Raw genomic sequence first — 15,827 nt, forward strand, 5'->3', positions numbered from 1 at the left:
TATACGAGATGTGATCTCATTTGCAACATAGATGGGATGGAAAATCCATCAAATGGATGTCAAGACAGTAGTCCCTAATGGTGAATTGAAGGGGGTATACATAGAACAACTAGAAGGCTTTGTATCACACAACAAAGACATCCGCATGTGCAGATTGAAGAGAGCTTTGTATGGACTCAAGTAGGCTCCCAAAGTGTGGTACAAAGTAACGAGACTCGGACTTGGCCTGGACTCGGCAAGGGTAACTTGACTCGTGACTCGACTCTGACTAGTGACCCAGCTCGGCGATGACTCGGCAAAGTGAAAAAACCTCAAAAATTTGAGATTTTTTAGGCTTTAAAGAACATTCCATGCACCCATTGTTGAATAAAGCATAAAGACACAATAACATCATTAAATAGAAGATAATTTGATCATAATGCACATACTTAAAGTTAAAACTTAAAAGTCAAACATCGATTACATAAGTACAATACTACAAAGGTAAATTGCTAAATACTATATTACTAGTAATTAAAGTTTAAAGTTTAACTTTAAAGTTTAAACAATAGCTGAAGCCTGAAGGAAATATTATAAAAGTGTAGAACATAGAATCATATATAAAATGATAAATCCATGCACATTGCAAACCATCAAAATGTATATATATTATGTATTATGAAATCCAACACATCAAGATTCAATAGTCATCATCAAATTCAAATGTTCCAAATTTTGATCATATATTAAGTTAAACAAAAAGTTAAAACAAGACTATAAGTTATAGATATGGCTCCTAGTCGAAGTTCTCATCATCATCCTCATCCTTATCGTCATCGTCATCGTCATCGTCATCCTTATGCTCAACCTTAGACTCAGTATAATCTAGAAAATGCCTCTTAGTAAGGCGTCTAAGGTAGGTCCTAGATGTCTCAGTAGCCATAGCATCAACTTGTGAGGTGCCTCTAGGATCAACTATAGTCTTTGTCTCTAGCTCTGCCAATGTCTGTGAGGTGCCACTAGGAACAACTGGAGCTCTTTGGTCCTCTGCTGCCATAGCCACAGCCTCAGCCTGGCCCTCTCTATTTGCCTGGTCAAGCCACTGTAGGTCCTCATCATCAAAGACAGGATCAGAAGCCTCAGTATCCACTCAAACTCTGGATCAACCTCCTCTAGAGTAATCGAAGAGGTGTCACTATCCAAAATCTCCCTGATCCTAATGCGCAGGTTGTAGTGCACAAAGACTAGCCTATTCATTTTCTCCACAAACAACTTGTTACGCCTCTTCGAGTGGATGTGCTCGAACATGCTCTAGTTGCGCTCACATCCAGAAGCGCTACTTGGCTGGCTCAAAATGTGGATGGCTATTTGCTAAAGGTTTTTAGTTGAAGGCCTAAACATTTGCCACCATCTATCTGAATTTTGAAAAAAGGAAAACAAAAAAATATTAGTCTCATTTCAAAATTTTAACTTTAAGTTTAAAGCTAGAAATTTAGAAACTAGATTGTATAAGGCTTAAGCTGCAATTTTTACCTGGCTGCAACTTTATATGACCTTTGCAAATTTGACTTGAAAAAATGGTCCCTGATGCATTATTATAGGCATCCATCTCAAGCAATATATTTGTGGGATTAGGGGACATCTTTGATATCACTGTGTATAGGCCACTAAGAACCTCCTCATCCGTTATGAAATCATCGCGGAAGCGGTATGCCGGATTGAGGTAATAGGCTGCTGCATAGATGGGCTTATGAAGCTGATTTTGCCATCTCCTATCAATTATCTCCCAAATAGGGCCATAGTTTTCCTCGACTCCTACATATTTGGCCTTAATAGCCTCCTTGGCCCTATCCATGCCCTCATAAATGTAGCCCATAGAGGGCTTCTCGGCATCAGCAACTTGTAAGAGGGATACAAGGGGCTCAGTGATCTACAAAACAATTAAACAAAAAAACAATTTAGTGAATGATGAAACTTTGTAAAGTTGCACAATGAAAATAAAACAAAAATATGTATGAGAAATTAATTTATAAAATTTTAAGACTTAAGCTTTTAAAATTTAAAATTTAAATTACCTTCACAATCTTCGAACATAGCTTCCAAAAACCTTCATCATCATAAATGCATTTTGTTGCATCTATCCCTACAAGGTTGGTGGCAAAGGAGGAGGAACTCCATTCTGGACCAATAAACATGCACCTCAACTCTTGAAGTTAGCAAGGATTTTAGTGTGATAAAGTTAGAGGCAAATCTTGTGATACCAGGACGAGCCAACTCCTTTCCCTTCGTGTATTGCCTCATAGTGCTGAGGACCAAGGCATGATTGTAGATGAACTTGCAAAGATTTTTGGCCTTGGTAACACATGATTTCACCCATACAAGCTTGCCAATATCCTCTAACATGAGGTCGATGCAATGGGCCCCACATGGAGTACAAAAGATTTTTGGGTGTCTCTCCATCAAAAGTTTTCCGGCAGCAATTTTAAATTAGTTAGTAAACAATGAAATTTTTTGATGTATTAAAAGACTTTTAATTTCCAAAATTTAATGAAAAATTAAAACAAATTTTTTAGGAGTAGAACTTAGAAAGTTAGAAGTTAAAATTTTACCTGCAGCAACATAATTAGTTGCATTATCAGTCACCACTTGGACAACATTCTCTTCCCCCACCTCCCTTATGACCTCCTCAATAATCTTACATAAGAATGTTGCATTTTTCACACGTGAGGAAGCATCTATGGACCTCAAAAACATGGTGGATTCTGAAAGTGAAAATTAAACAAAATAATTATCATTCAGGAATCAATAGTCAATAAAACAAAATTTTCGTTATTCAATAATAGTATACATTAAATTTTAGACTTCAAGAAGTAGAGCATAATGAATTACCTCCGCTAGAAACAAGAAAATTTAGGAGGGTTCTATTCCTCCTATTTGTCCATCCATCCGTCATAATGGTACACCCCTTTTGGCTCCAAATCTTTTTACGGTCTCTAGTAAGAGGGGGCCAGTCAACTCATCTTCAGTGGGGGTTTTGAACCCCGCACCATAGATGGAAATTGCATCAATCATCCCTTGCCAATAAGGAGTCCTGTTACATTTATAAAAACATTTTAATTAGCATATTTCAAATTTTCAACATCAAGTTAAAAGTATAAAATTGAATATAAATTTTAAAACTTAAAACGTAGAACAATCAAATATAAATGAAGTTGAATCTTGAAGTACCTGGCTGCTATAAATGGAATGTTGCAGAAAAACCAAAACTTGCAAATTGCTCTTACTCCAGCTTCATGTATCAACCTATTCCAGCCCATGCTCTCAAGTGAGGGTTGTGCACCAGGAGTGGTACGCAGTACAAAAGAATTGTCCAACCTACTAGATTTTTTGACTCTAGGACGAAAGGTAAAGCCAGTACTACTAGAAGGGGCAGCAGTAATAGCATCACTAGAAGTGCAAGGAATAGATGTAGAAGAAGCACGAGCAACATAAGCACTAGGACGATAAGGGGGACGGGAAGAACCTTCTTCAACACAGCCTACTGACTCAGAATTAGAAACATTTGCAGATGAGTGTGGAAGGGAACTAGAACCAATCTGAGCTAACTCTTCTAATTGTTTTCTTTTTAATTCTTTTTCTTGTTCATATTTTTCCAAGGCTACATAACAAAAACGTTGAGCCTCAACAGTTGCAGCTCCACAAGGCTCAGTATCATGACCACGTATGCCAACAATATGGTATTTTAATCTATCTATCCCCCAACTATTAATGGTTTTGCAAAATAGGCATTTTGTTTGGGTTCTCTTTCTACCCGGAAAGTCTATGGTGAACTTCCAACACTCATCTTTTTTGTTGCCTTTAGAGAGCTTGGGTTTTTTACCTCCAGAAGCCATTATGACTTAATTAAGGAAAAATATAAAGGTTTCTGCAATAAGACATTTTAGACCAAATATTACCATTTTAGCATTGCATTTTATAAAGCTCTAAACTAAAAAAAAAAACTCATAAACAAACAAAAAAAATTCATACAAAAAACCCATAAGCATAGACAAAAAAATCATCAAAATCTAAACAATCAAGTCTTACCTCTTTCAAATGTTTTGAGAAGTGTTGAGGAGAGCTCCTATAAACTCCTTGATGATCTAAATGCAAGCTCCAATGTCACAAATGCAAGTTTTTCTCCTCTTCCTTTCAGCTGGTTGCAAAACAAGAAAACTCTATTTCTCTTTTACCTCTCTCTCTCTCTCTCTCTCTCTCTCTCTCTCTCTTTCTTCTTTTCACTATAGATTGTTATGGGAGCCCTTTTAGGGTTATATGAGTGAGAAATGTAAAAAAAATACATTGAAAAAAGCTTGTAAAAAATAATATTTTAATGGCCGGATTTTAAGTCTACTGCGGCCGTGTCAAGGAGGGCTGGGTCACGCGAGTCACTCCGCGTGACTCGCCGCTCGTGGGTCACGAGTCATTGTGACTCGGCCAGGTCAGTGCGGCTCGCTGACTCGTGTGACTCGTTGCGAGTCACGTTACCCTGGTGTGGTATGAGTGCATTGATACATACTTGCAAGAAATGGGTTTTGTGAAGAGTGAGGCAGATGCTAACCTCTACTACTTGGTGGTTGGGGGTGAGGTTCTCATTCTTGTTGTATATGTGGACGACTTGGTTTTTATAGGTTCACTAGGGTTCATAGAGGATTGCAAGAGGGGCCCTATAGAAGAGTTTCAGATGAAGAGTTTGGGACTTATGCACTACTTTCTAGGCATGGAGGTGTGGCAGACAAATGGAGAGATTTTCCTTGGACAAGGGAAATATTGCTTTGAAAATCTGAAGAGATTCAGGATGGAGGATTGCAAAGCCATGTCTACACCTATGATTATGAATTGGAGGAAGGTAGATACATGCAGGGAGAAGGATGTAGATCCCGCCTTATATAGGCAGTTGATTGGTTCGCTTATGTATTTGGTCAACACTAGGCCAGATATAGCATTTGCAATTAACTTTCTTAGTCAGTTTATGGTTGAACCAAAGAGAGTGCATTGGATAGCTGCTAAGTATGTGTTGGGCTATTTGTGTGGTACAATTGAGTATGGGATCAAATATGTTTGAGGTGAAGGAATCAAGTTGATAGGCTATACTTATACAAATTGGGCAGGGGGTACAATGGACAAAAGGTGCAATTTAGGGTCATGATACTCTCAAGTAAAGATATTCAACAATATATCAACAAATAAGAGTCAGCTAAGGGCCAATAGAGGGACGACAACTGAAAGATGAGAAAAAAGAAGCATTGACTGCAAAAAAGGCCCACAAGGGCAAGCCAGGATCCTACTAGATCGGCCAGGTCATGTGGAAAAAGGAGGGATTACCCCCCAAATCCAAAACATGGAAATAGTTGTCTAACACAACTTGATCAACCATCTACAAGTACATATTCTTGAACTAGTTGAATCTATAAGGGATCACATCATGATCAGCTTCGTGAAAGTAAAAACTCATAAACCAGCTACACATAGGTGAGGGATAACCTCTTCATACTAGACCTGAGATTTGACTTGGCTCCCAAAGCCCGAATGGAAGAAAGGATGACAATCTCATCCTTAGTATAGGCCATAAAGACCTCCTTAGTATCATCCAACTTCATTAGATATCCATACATAAGAAGCTTAGCTAGATAATGGGGATTTGGGGGAAAACCCCAAACCCTCCATGAGAAAATATGACGTTGAAGAGCAAGGAGACAAACCAACCTCTCACCGGAGCTCCTTTACACCTCAATAACAAGGGATCCTCAGACAAAGGGAAAATAGAGAGGAAGAACTTCCCCATAAAAGATCTCTTTTGAAGCCACCCAATCATCCAACCATTGGCATATGAAGATGGCATATCCAACCCACCATCAACTTCACCCGCACATCACTACCTCGATAGATGATATCTCCACCTCAATAATAGTAGAGGGCCAAAGAAATAACATTGGGAACCGAGTGTCAAACCAAAGAATCCCCATCAGAAGCCAATGATGCCAAAGGAGAGATTTCACCTCTAAAGAAATCTTCTGGGGGTGAAACAGAAGAGAGCACAGAGTCCACCACAAGAACAAAAAATGGAAGCACTTGACTCTGTTGGCCTAATTTTTCACCCAACCAAAAGTTTTGAAATACCTTGTGAAAATCAAGAGGAGAATATGTCTTCTTGCTTAAGATTTCTGAAAATGTTGCTATCATGAAAAAACCCTAGAAAATAGTCATGTCCTATGTTCTGATGAATTATTCATAAATTGGCATGCAAGTATGAAATAGGGATAAATCAAAACCATGGTTATTTGTTTAATTTTTCATATCCCTAGGTTTCTTGGCTATTTTTCATATTAAAATGGTCATACCTTTGTAATGTTTTAAGTTGGGATGTTGCATTGGTCGCAACATTACCCCATTTTGAATTCTAACTGTTTTAGCAGCTGTGAGTATGTGAAATAGTCATGATAATAGGTTAGCGCGGCTTTGTAGATGTTACGGTTAAATGTCAAGTTTGGGTGGCGAAGAGGCAACAAGCTGTTGATCGCAAGGTTGTAGACGGGATCAAGCTTAATGCAATTTAAGTTGCGAAGAAGCGATTAAGGACCAGGCGGTCATACTTTGAATCATCGCAGGATCGCAACTTGAAATGGGCATAAAGGTTTTTAAGTAGCGAAGGAGTGAGAGCTAACCATGGTAGTCTAGGCCTACATTATCGCAATATCGCTAGTAGTTAAGAGTAACTTGTGTTTTTAGTTTCGAAGGGGTGATGGTTTATAATAAATTTTGAAGGAGTTGTCTTGTTAATAAAAGTAGTTGAGCTTAAATAGTTATCGCTCCATCGAAAGTAGTTAGATAAGATCCTAAGTTGCGAAGTGGCGAAATGCTTTGATCGCACTTTTCGCAAGGTTTCATTTGCAGTTAAGGTCTTTGGCTGCGAAGAGAGGTGGTGGTTAGTCAGAACAGTGTTCGCAACATCGCATGATTCAAAAAAGGCTTTGTGTTTGGCAGTTGCAAAGAGGCAACAAGGTTAATATTTGAGTTTTCGCAGCATCGCAAGTATAAGAAGTGTTAAGTTCTAAACCACCGCAAAGATGCGAAGTCGTAAAACTAATGGTAATCGCTTGGTCGTAGTGATTAGTAAATTGAAATGGTAAATAGTTGTGAAGTAGTGACAAAGCATAAAATGAAGAGAACACAGTTTCGCAAGCCCATGCAGTCAATGAAGAAATAAGGTGGCGAAGCTGTGAAACAACTAAGGTAACCCATTTCGCATGGTCGCGGCCAAGGATAAAGGAAAAGCATAAACCGCGGCGAAGGTGCAATTGTGGTTAGTGTGCAGTCATTGCTACTTTGCTGCGATTAGTAAAATGGAACAATGAGTAGCTGCGAGGTTGTGATAAAGGCTTGAATGAAAGGATTGTTAGCTCGTAGGTCAACATGGTCAACAAGGAAATACAGTTGTGAAGCAACAACAGAGAGAAATCACATCATCGCAGGCATAACATCACAATTTGGTTTCAAGGCCGCGAAGTTGCGAGGTGACAAGGTGACGAGTCCAGCCTATCAAATGGTGACACGTGGCTCTCGCTGGGCAGTCAGCTGGAGATTTGACTGAGGTGGAAGAAAACACTGGTTTTATTTACTCAGATTGTGGAGCTGGAGCAGGAGCAAAACATGGCACAAAACAGCCGGATGAGTTGATGCTCCTTGATGGTGATCAGATTTTCAGGTGGAATGTGATAGTAAGAAACTCAGATAAAATCAGATTCACGGAACGACCACCAAGAAAGAAATGATTGTTTTGGAAGCAGTTGCATATATTAAGGCTATGTCGATAGAAGCAGTTGAAGATTTCCATGATTAAAGGCAATAAAAGACCAACATAATTAAGTTGAAGACTCCTGAAATAAGTGCCTCCTACCAGCTTTGCAACTACTTTCCTAATTTTATCTGAATGCAGAGAATGTTTTAAATATAACATTGTAAAAATATCTCTGTATTTGTTTTCCATTAAGATTTTGACATGTGTCCTCCCATCTAAGGCTTGTTGCAATCCTTCTCCATAAGAGGATTTCCAAGATGTGGAGTAAGGGTTCCAGTTTGGTTGAAATTTCTTTCACGACTGTGATACCACAGGTTGGTTCCAATTTTATTATTGTGATACAACCATCCTCATCATTTTTCTCTGATATGAACAAATTTGTAACTTCTTTTGAGCATTTAGATAATGCAGTCGTCTGTTGTGTATTTTCTAATTTTTTGCATATATTTGATGTATTGGTTTCAAGGAAATGAATACAAAGCTTTGTTGAAAGTTTCAATCTAAACCTTGTCTCCTCTTTCATTGATAGAATTGTAGAGATCATGGGAGGATTTGATGAGTATGAGTTTCATTTTGAAGATGGATGTCTGTTTGCAAGGTGAATGGATAAATTTGATATCTAGGTATATGAGTATATCTTGGGTATCCTTGTGTATGTTCTTACTTATTTAATGCCCAATGGATAAGGGACTGATTAGCTTAGAGATTGCATGTCTACTGTTGTTGCATATGAGGGTTTTTGCTGATAAACAACACATTAATCAAAGTCTTTTCCCTTTTATGTTGAAGAGCTGAAAATAGTTGCCTGCAGTTTATCAAGTTTCACGAGTCATGTTATTAACTATTTCATGTCCATGGTGTTTGCATAAGCACTAGAAGAATCGGGGTTTCAATTTGCTTTATCTAGATTCAGTTGTATGTTTTGAAACTTGTACCATATGAAAGAATTTGAGGTTCACCCACCTAGGTCTTGCAGAGCTTGAAGGAGTATAGCCTTATAGTTGGCCCCGGTGTCTGAATGGGTATGTTGAAGATGAGAATTAGCTGCCCCTAGATTTATTTTGTTCCTATCATTGGATTATTAAAAAACTGTTAATTCAGGAGCCAACACTCTCATAGGGGGAAAACCCCACACAAAAAGAAATCACTTAACCAAAAACACGGAGTCAAGGACGGCCCTTGAAAACTAACAGTATCCACTTGGCATCCAAAAGGAAAACCAAAAAAGAGAACCCAAGTGAGAAATAGAGCAAGATGCACCTGCAGGCCCACCAAAAAATGGCAAGGCATGAAGAGCACGCAAAATGGAAGGACCCATATCTTCCCACCAAGGGAACACCACCGAATCCCTAGATCTAAATAACCCTGTAACTAAACACCCATGGATGCTGTGGAAAGGGGCACAACCAGAGTGACCCAAACAGGCACTCCCACTACACCAAAGTAGGACCTCCCAACTCCAAGCACCGACCAGAAGAACCAACCCGTCTTGGACTAGAGAAACTGTAGGAAGACGACCCAAAACAACCAAATCTCCCCTCCACAACAGACGTCCACCACTCCTCAAAAAAGCCTACTCTCCTCGCGACAAAATAAACCACTCTCAGAATGCAATAGAACCCAACAGATCTAGGAGGAGCAAGCATGTAAAGGGCCTTCCAACCATTAGGCTCATCCACATCCGACTCCCTGTCATCACCATCACTTGAATCTACAACATTGGAAACCCTAGCAACACAGCCGCCTACTCTCCTACCCATGTTCTTCTATCAATTGTTGTAACTTGTATGTTTCTCAATATCACATTTATATTGACAATACATTTTGCTAATTTGTTTGATTTCAACTCTCAACACAAATGGTGAATATCAAGGTTCTCTAATGTATATATTCACGATCTAGTGTAACACTGGGACACCTCGTGCACCCACCACCCTCGCAAAACCCCCACGCACGTAGGTCGAGGACTTGGCATTCCCAAGTCTCCCCACCATCGCCTTTGCTCCACCATCTCACCATCAAGACTCGGGGATGCAAGAGGATATGCAAGAGTCCCTGAGATGACAAGGAACAATGGGAGGACGCGCGAAAATCCAACAGTTCCAGTGCTGGTGAGTTTTCCTAGAGGGATGATTAGAGGCCTTCCTTCACTACATTTTATACTTGTTTTGATATCATATTGTCATGCTAGTCATTGTAATCATCTTTATGATACATATGTTTTTGATATAATAGAAATATTCCATTTGCTTTTTTGTAATGTCCCTATCATTAAATTAAAAATAAATGATAATATTTGTATTTTGGGGTCCCCATTTATTTGTGTATCTCAGGTCCATCTTTTATATTTGGTCATAGGTGTTTGTTGCCGTATCAGTACTTTTTATTCACTTTTGGAGTTTTCCTCTAATGGGGTATTTATGATCGTTGTGTCAGATGTTTTTAATATGCATTTTGAACTATTTTATTTTTGTGCAAATTACAATTGGAGTTTTGCTTTGTTTTGCCATTTTGGAAGTAAAAAACCTTCCCTATTTGGCTTGCGTAGTTTCAAATGGATTGATCCTTCACCCTATTTTGCTGTGCTTTGTAGCTTCGGATTTGACAAAATGAAGCGCCATCCTTGTGCGAATTTGAAATTATCAATATTATTTCCATTTGCGAATCTATTGTCTTGCATATTGGTACTTAATTTGGTTACTAAGGTCATACTACGCGCAGGTGATCGTATGGCCCATGAGTGCCATTGTATAGATTGCACTTTTGATGCAATATTCCCCTTCTCAAATATGCTTTAACAATAAATAAATAAATAAGTAATATAATTTATTTAATAAATAATAATAAAGAAAATTTTAATAGATAAATAACAATAATAAATATAAAGATAATTAGATGTATAATGATTTAATTATAATAATATAGTTAAATCAATAATATTAAAAATATGAAAATAAAATTAATTAGTTAAATAATTAATAATAAAATTGGAATATAACACAACTTAACTTAGTTAAGTTAATGAAGGGTCAAGATGCATGAAAGGAAAAGTTGTAACTCCCTCAAACATGAGATATAAAAAGGGAGAAGAGAACTTCATTTGTGGGGCGGAGGGAGAGGGGAGAAAAGAAAGGAAAAAGAATATATGAATTAGTAAGGGTATTGAATCTGAAAGGTTGTGACTCTTCTAAAGGGGCAACAATAATGGAAAATTATGACCCATTCAGAGGGAAACAATGAAGGGTTGTGACCCTTTTAAAGGGTGGTAATTATAAAAGGTTGTGACTCTTTCGAAGAGAAACAATAATGAAGTTTTGTGACTCTTTGAAGGAATGGTAATTGTTGAAGGTTGTGACCATTACAAAGGGCAAACATGATGAAGAGGTGTAACTCTTCTCCACTGTAGAAGATATAAAGGAAGAATGTTTCATTTGCAAGACAAGGAAGGGGTAGAAATTTGGGAAATAATATATTGCTCTCAAAGGAAACAATGAAAAGTGGTGACAAAGTTGCAATGAAAGGTGGTGACCTTTTCAATAAAGTATAAAGGAGATTTCATTCCAAGACAAAAGGGAGGGCAACAATAATAGATTATTAATCAAATTTTGAGAGCGAAGAAAAAGTAAATAGTGATCCTAAAAGGGGACACCTCATCTGATGACAAAGGGAGTCGAGAACTCTGTATGGTTTCTCCCCAATTGTATGCTATACTTCTTTTTCCCTCATCGTACGACACTCCATCCTCCACCGTACACTCTTCCTTGCACCGTATGGCTCCAAACATGCAGCCATCTCCACCATACACTTGTCGGATACCATTCGCAATAGGAAGACCGTACGCTTGAGACCAATTCGTACACCAAATCGGACAATTAGCTGATCGTATGACCCACCTGCCGTATAGCCTCCATACACTTGCATCGTATGGACATCTCAGTCACCGTACCACCATGTACAAAGGCACTATAGGGGTCTCATTTGTAGGTTAGTCTAGCAAAGGACTCCAAGCTGGAAGAGACACACTAGCGATTTCTAGTCGGGGCATTAGACGTTTCGACAATTTCATAGTTGTAGTATTTTGATTTTTTCATTTGTAATTTAATATGCAATGTTCCATGTAATTTAATATGCAATGTTCCATTGTTCATTGTTCAAGTATGTAGAATTTGGTGTTCACAAGTTTGCTATTTAGTATTTACTCTTTTACTTCTTATACTATTGTAACTTCAAATTAGAATCTTCTGTTTGCCGATAATTTGAATTTTGAATTTTAAATAGTATTTGGTAATTCAATATTCAGTGTTCAAAATGAAAACTTCAATGTTCAAGTATAATGTATTTTGTATTGGATATGTTGCAATTTTTGCTGTGTTCAACTATTTGGTATTATAATTTATTAGATCTTATACTATTATACATATTTAATAACCAGGATGTCAAGTACTATATGTAATATGTATAATATATTACAGCACCCACCACCCCACCCCTCGCTATCCCCAAATTGAAGCCCTTCTTTTCCTGTCCCGGAAACTCATTTTGACATCCAAACATCCCCCACTACCTGTGTTACATTGATATTATCATAATTTTCAAAGTTCTTTAAATTTCCTCTATTTTTATTTAGCTGTCCCTATTGCCATATGCCATCCCCAAACATGGCTTGAAAACTTGAGGTCTCTGAAATCTATTCCCCCGTCCCTTGCCATCCCCATCTCAGATATTCTGGGTAACATAGGTTTGACCCCATTTTTTATTTTCAACTTCATGGTTGCTTGCTTACTAGGACAGGGATAGGGGGACCAGGAAATAGGTTTCCAAGACAGATTTTTTTTTTCTCGGAGTAGGGGAAAGCAGGGGGAACAACTATATAAAAATATGGAAAGGTCAAAATATATAAGGAAATTTTAAGTATTCAAATGAAAACATGGATGAAGCATGCTTATATACATTAGTGAACCTTAACATCTACATTTATGTTAAACAATTAAATTTGAGAGTTTGAGAGTGGAAGTCAAACAAATTAGCAAAATTCAAATTTTAGATTATGGGACGGCCAGGGGATGGGTTTCTGAGTTTCCAAGATGTTCCCATTTCTGGGACGGGTCAAGTCTTGCCAGGAACACATCCCCGGGTAACACTGCTCAATTATAAAGCTATCCTTTTTCTGTTTTATAATAGTGCACTGTAACTATAAGTCTCTGTATACTGCCTTTCTTAGCTCATGTCTATTGATGCATTAGAATCACCCAACAATTATGGTTATAAAATTTATTTGTCTGCTCAACTTTTAGTTCATTTCAGATCCCTACCTTAATTAACAACCCCTAAAATGCTTCATTTGTCTTGAACTGTGATCATTCCTTGCATTTCACATGCTGGGTTGTTAATTTATACCTAGAGACACTGCAGTATAGCTGAGTTATTTCTTTAGAAATTTATTTATCGGAGCATGCTTTTGATTGTTCTTTGTGCACTATCTAAATTAGAGTTAAAAAAAAGGGATCTTTAAGAGCCGAATTATAGAAGTGATGCCTCTGTTGCCAATTTTAATCTAGCAATAATGGAGAACTCTGCTAATGCTTACTATAGCTTTTCGTCAATACAAAGTAGCAAGTGCCAAGCCTGTGAGGTCCACCTTATAAAAAAAGATGTTAGTTATTGCACAATCCAGCTGTTGTAAGACATAAATTTCTAGACTTTGTAACTTGGAAAATGGAAGTCTTTCACATATTCAAGGTATTGAACACTCAAGTCTAATAATGTTTTTGATTTGCTTGTCTGTGCAGATCTTCCAAACTCAGCTCAGCGTAAAGCGGGAAGAAATATGTCATCCATTCAATTCTTTTTCTGTGTTACCAGATCAACTTGTAGAGGTCTGTTTCATTTGTAAACCCAGCAATCTCTCTTCAGGCTCGAGATGTTTGGTGCTCTTCTCATAGTTTTTTGAGACTGAAAGATATCTCTGAGTCTCATGCTCTTGACATTACACAGTAATGTACCCATGACAACAAAAAATTCAAAATGCCTATTGAAATTATAGATAGTAATGGAATTAATCTTGCATGCCCTTTATAAACAGGAATATTGATTTTCTGAAGCAATAGATACCAAAGATGCCATTCTTGTTGACAAGTAGAATTGAATCAAGGCCTTTGATTCAATGAGAAGAAACAGCATATTTGAAGACAAAAACAATTTTTTTGAGAGACAGCATATGAAACTTGGAGGCACCCCATCTTATCTGTCTGAAAAAATTGAACTTCTTGTTTGTCTATCAATAGGTTGTTTGAATTGATTTTTGTTCTTTACAGGGCATTTTCTAGCAGTTGCAGCATCATGGCTTGTTCAGGTGGGTATAGAATCTTATCATTTAATATCCGACATTCACAAGGATCAAAATCAGAGCAGGGACAACCGAATTGAAAGGTTCAGAAGAAGAATTCTTGGCACCACAGTCAGATGTGGAGTTTCTTTGATATGTGCATCTATTTGTGCTGGTCTAGGGTCGACAATTATTCGTCCATCAACTGGACAATGGATTGGTATACTATTGCTTCACTAAATCACATTGTTTGGTTTCTTTTTTTCTCTTTAATTGAATTTACAATAGATTTTCATTTGGTTCTAACCATGTTCATGCAAATGTAGGTTGTGCAATTGGAGATACGATTGGCCCAATTATTTGTGGACTCTATGTACCAAACCTTGACTAATTCAGTTTCTTTTCATCAAGTTCACCATTGATACACCTAGCTGCCTATATTTCAGTTTCGGGAAATCTTAACTACTAAACCTTGTTTCGTGTATTCTTTTTTCTAGTTCTTGTATCTCTTCTTTGGAATAATGCACATTTGTGCATTATTATATTCCACGCCATTTGGAATTTTGATGAGAGTCTAAAATCTCCAGTATTTCAATTCCTAGAGGATTGGATACACAATGCGATCTGTAGTCATAATAAAGGGTTGAACACAATATGTATTTGCTGTTTCGCTAACAAATTCCCACCCTCAGTTCTATTCATGTAAATGCTCAAGGAGAATTCCTACAATGGCATTCAAAGTTGAACTCACAAAAGAGGTGACAATGTGCTTTGGAAAAGGACCAACTCTACTTCAGCTCATTTCTACTTCTGAAAAAAGTAGCAGGTGTTCAACTGGAGCACAGAGGACAATATAAATATATTTAGAACACAAAATGAAGAAAATAAATATTTTGTTCTTTTTGCTTCGTATGTCCTTAATTTTATTATTTGTCAAATAGCAGAAACTGGTCTAAACAATTGCATGCTAGTGAAGATGCTTTTTATAAAAAATCGCTAACTGGATTGATTTCCATTTATACAAAGAAGAATTTTCCAATGATTCACGCAAACAAACTCATTTGCAATTTTTTATGCAAAATGAACATTAAAAGACTTGTCAGCACTCATAAACTTAAAATACAAATGTTCCTTTTGAACGGCTATGTTTTCATTTACGTAATCTGCCCTGTTCAATTGAAAAAATCACAAACGGTCCAATTGTTGAAGTTTCTCCTTCACCTGAACCCAACCAAATCGGTGCACATTTTTAGTTTGTCGACTAAAATAAATAGCTGGTAGGAATGTGATGTAGCGTGAAACCTCTTCTCCAGTATATTTTGCTCGTTCATTTTTTGGAAATAGGAAAATATGTAATGCACCAATACAGGTCAGAGAGCTTATGCAATTCTTGTTTTCTTCAACTTAAAAACAAACCATCTCTAAAATTTGTTTTACCCTTAGTGCCATTCAGTCACTAGCTCATACAAAACAAATTAGATATTGAATTCTGATTTATAAGATCCAATGTGTCTGTGATTATATATCCACAAGATGAATGCGGTGGAAAATTAAGATTACCTGTGGCAGTGATTATATATACACAATATGAAATTTTGTGCCAAATTACTCAGGAGATTCTAATCTAGGATTACTATTATTGAGATTATAATTATAGATTACTGCTATTTTTTTAATAGTTTGATT

At 37.3% G+C, this 15,827-nt stretch overlaps 1 protein-coding gene across 1 annotated transcript in view; it reads left to right on the plus strand.

Moving 5' to 3' along the window:
- LOC149565201 (isopentenyl-diphosphate delta-isomerase) overlaps positions 1–15,049 on the plus strand; it is an 86,731-nt gene extending 71,682 nt beyond the window's left edge. Inside the window, exons 4-6 of the mRNA XM_089818749.1 lie at positions 13,606–13,692; positions 14,131–14,361; positions 14,468–15,049. Of these exons, the coding sequence (XP_089674875.1) occupies positions 13,606–13,692; positions 14,131–14,361; positions 14,468–14,532 (383 nt within the window). The 3' untranslated portion in view covers positions 14,533–15,049. The remainder of the gene's footprint in view (positions 1–13,605; positions 13,693–14,130; positions 14,362–14,467) is intronic.
- Positions 15,050–15,827: the final 778 nt, after the last annotated feature.

This window comes from Cupressus sempervirens, chromosome 3 (genome assembly GCF_028749045.1).
Source record: "Cupressus sempervirens isolate cs-2001-9-10 chromosome 3, ASM2874904v1, whole genome shotgun sequence".
In the NCBI taxonomy this organism is placed as follows: domain Eukaryota; kingdom Viridiplantae; phylum Streptophyta; class Pinopsida; order Cupressales; family Cupressaceae; genus Cupressus; species Cupressus sempervirens.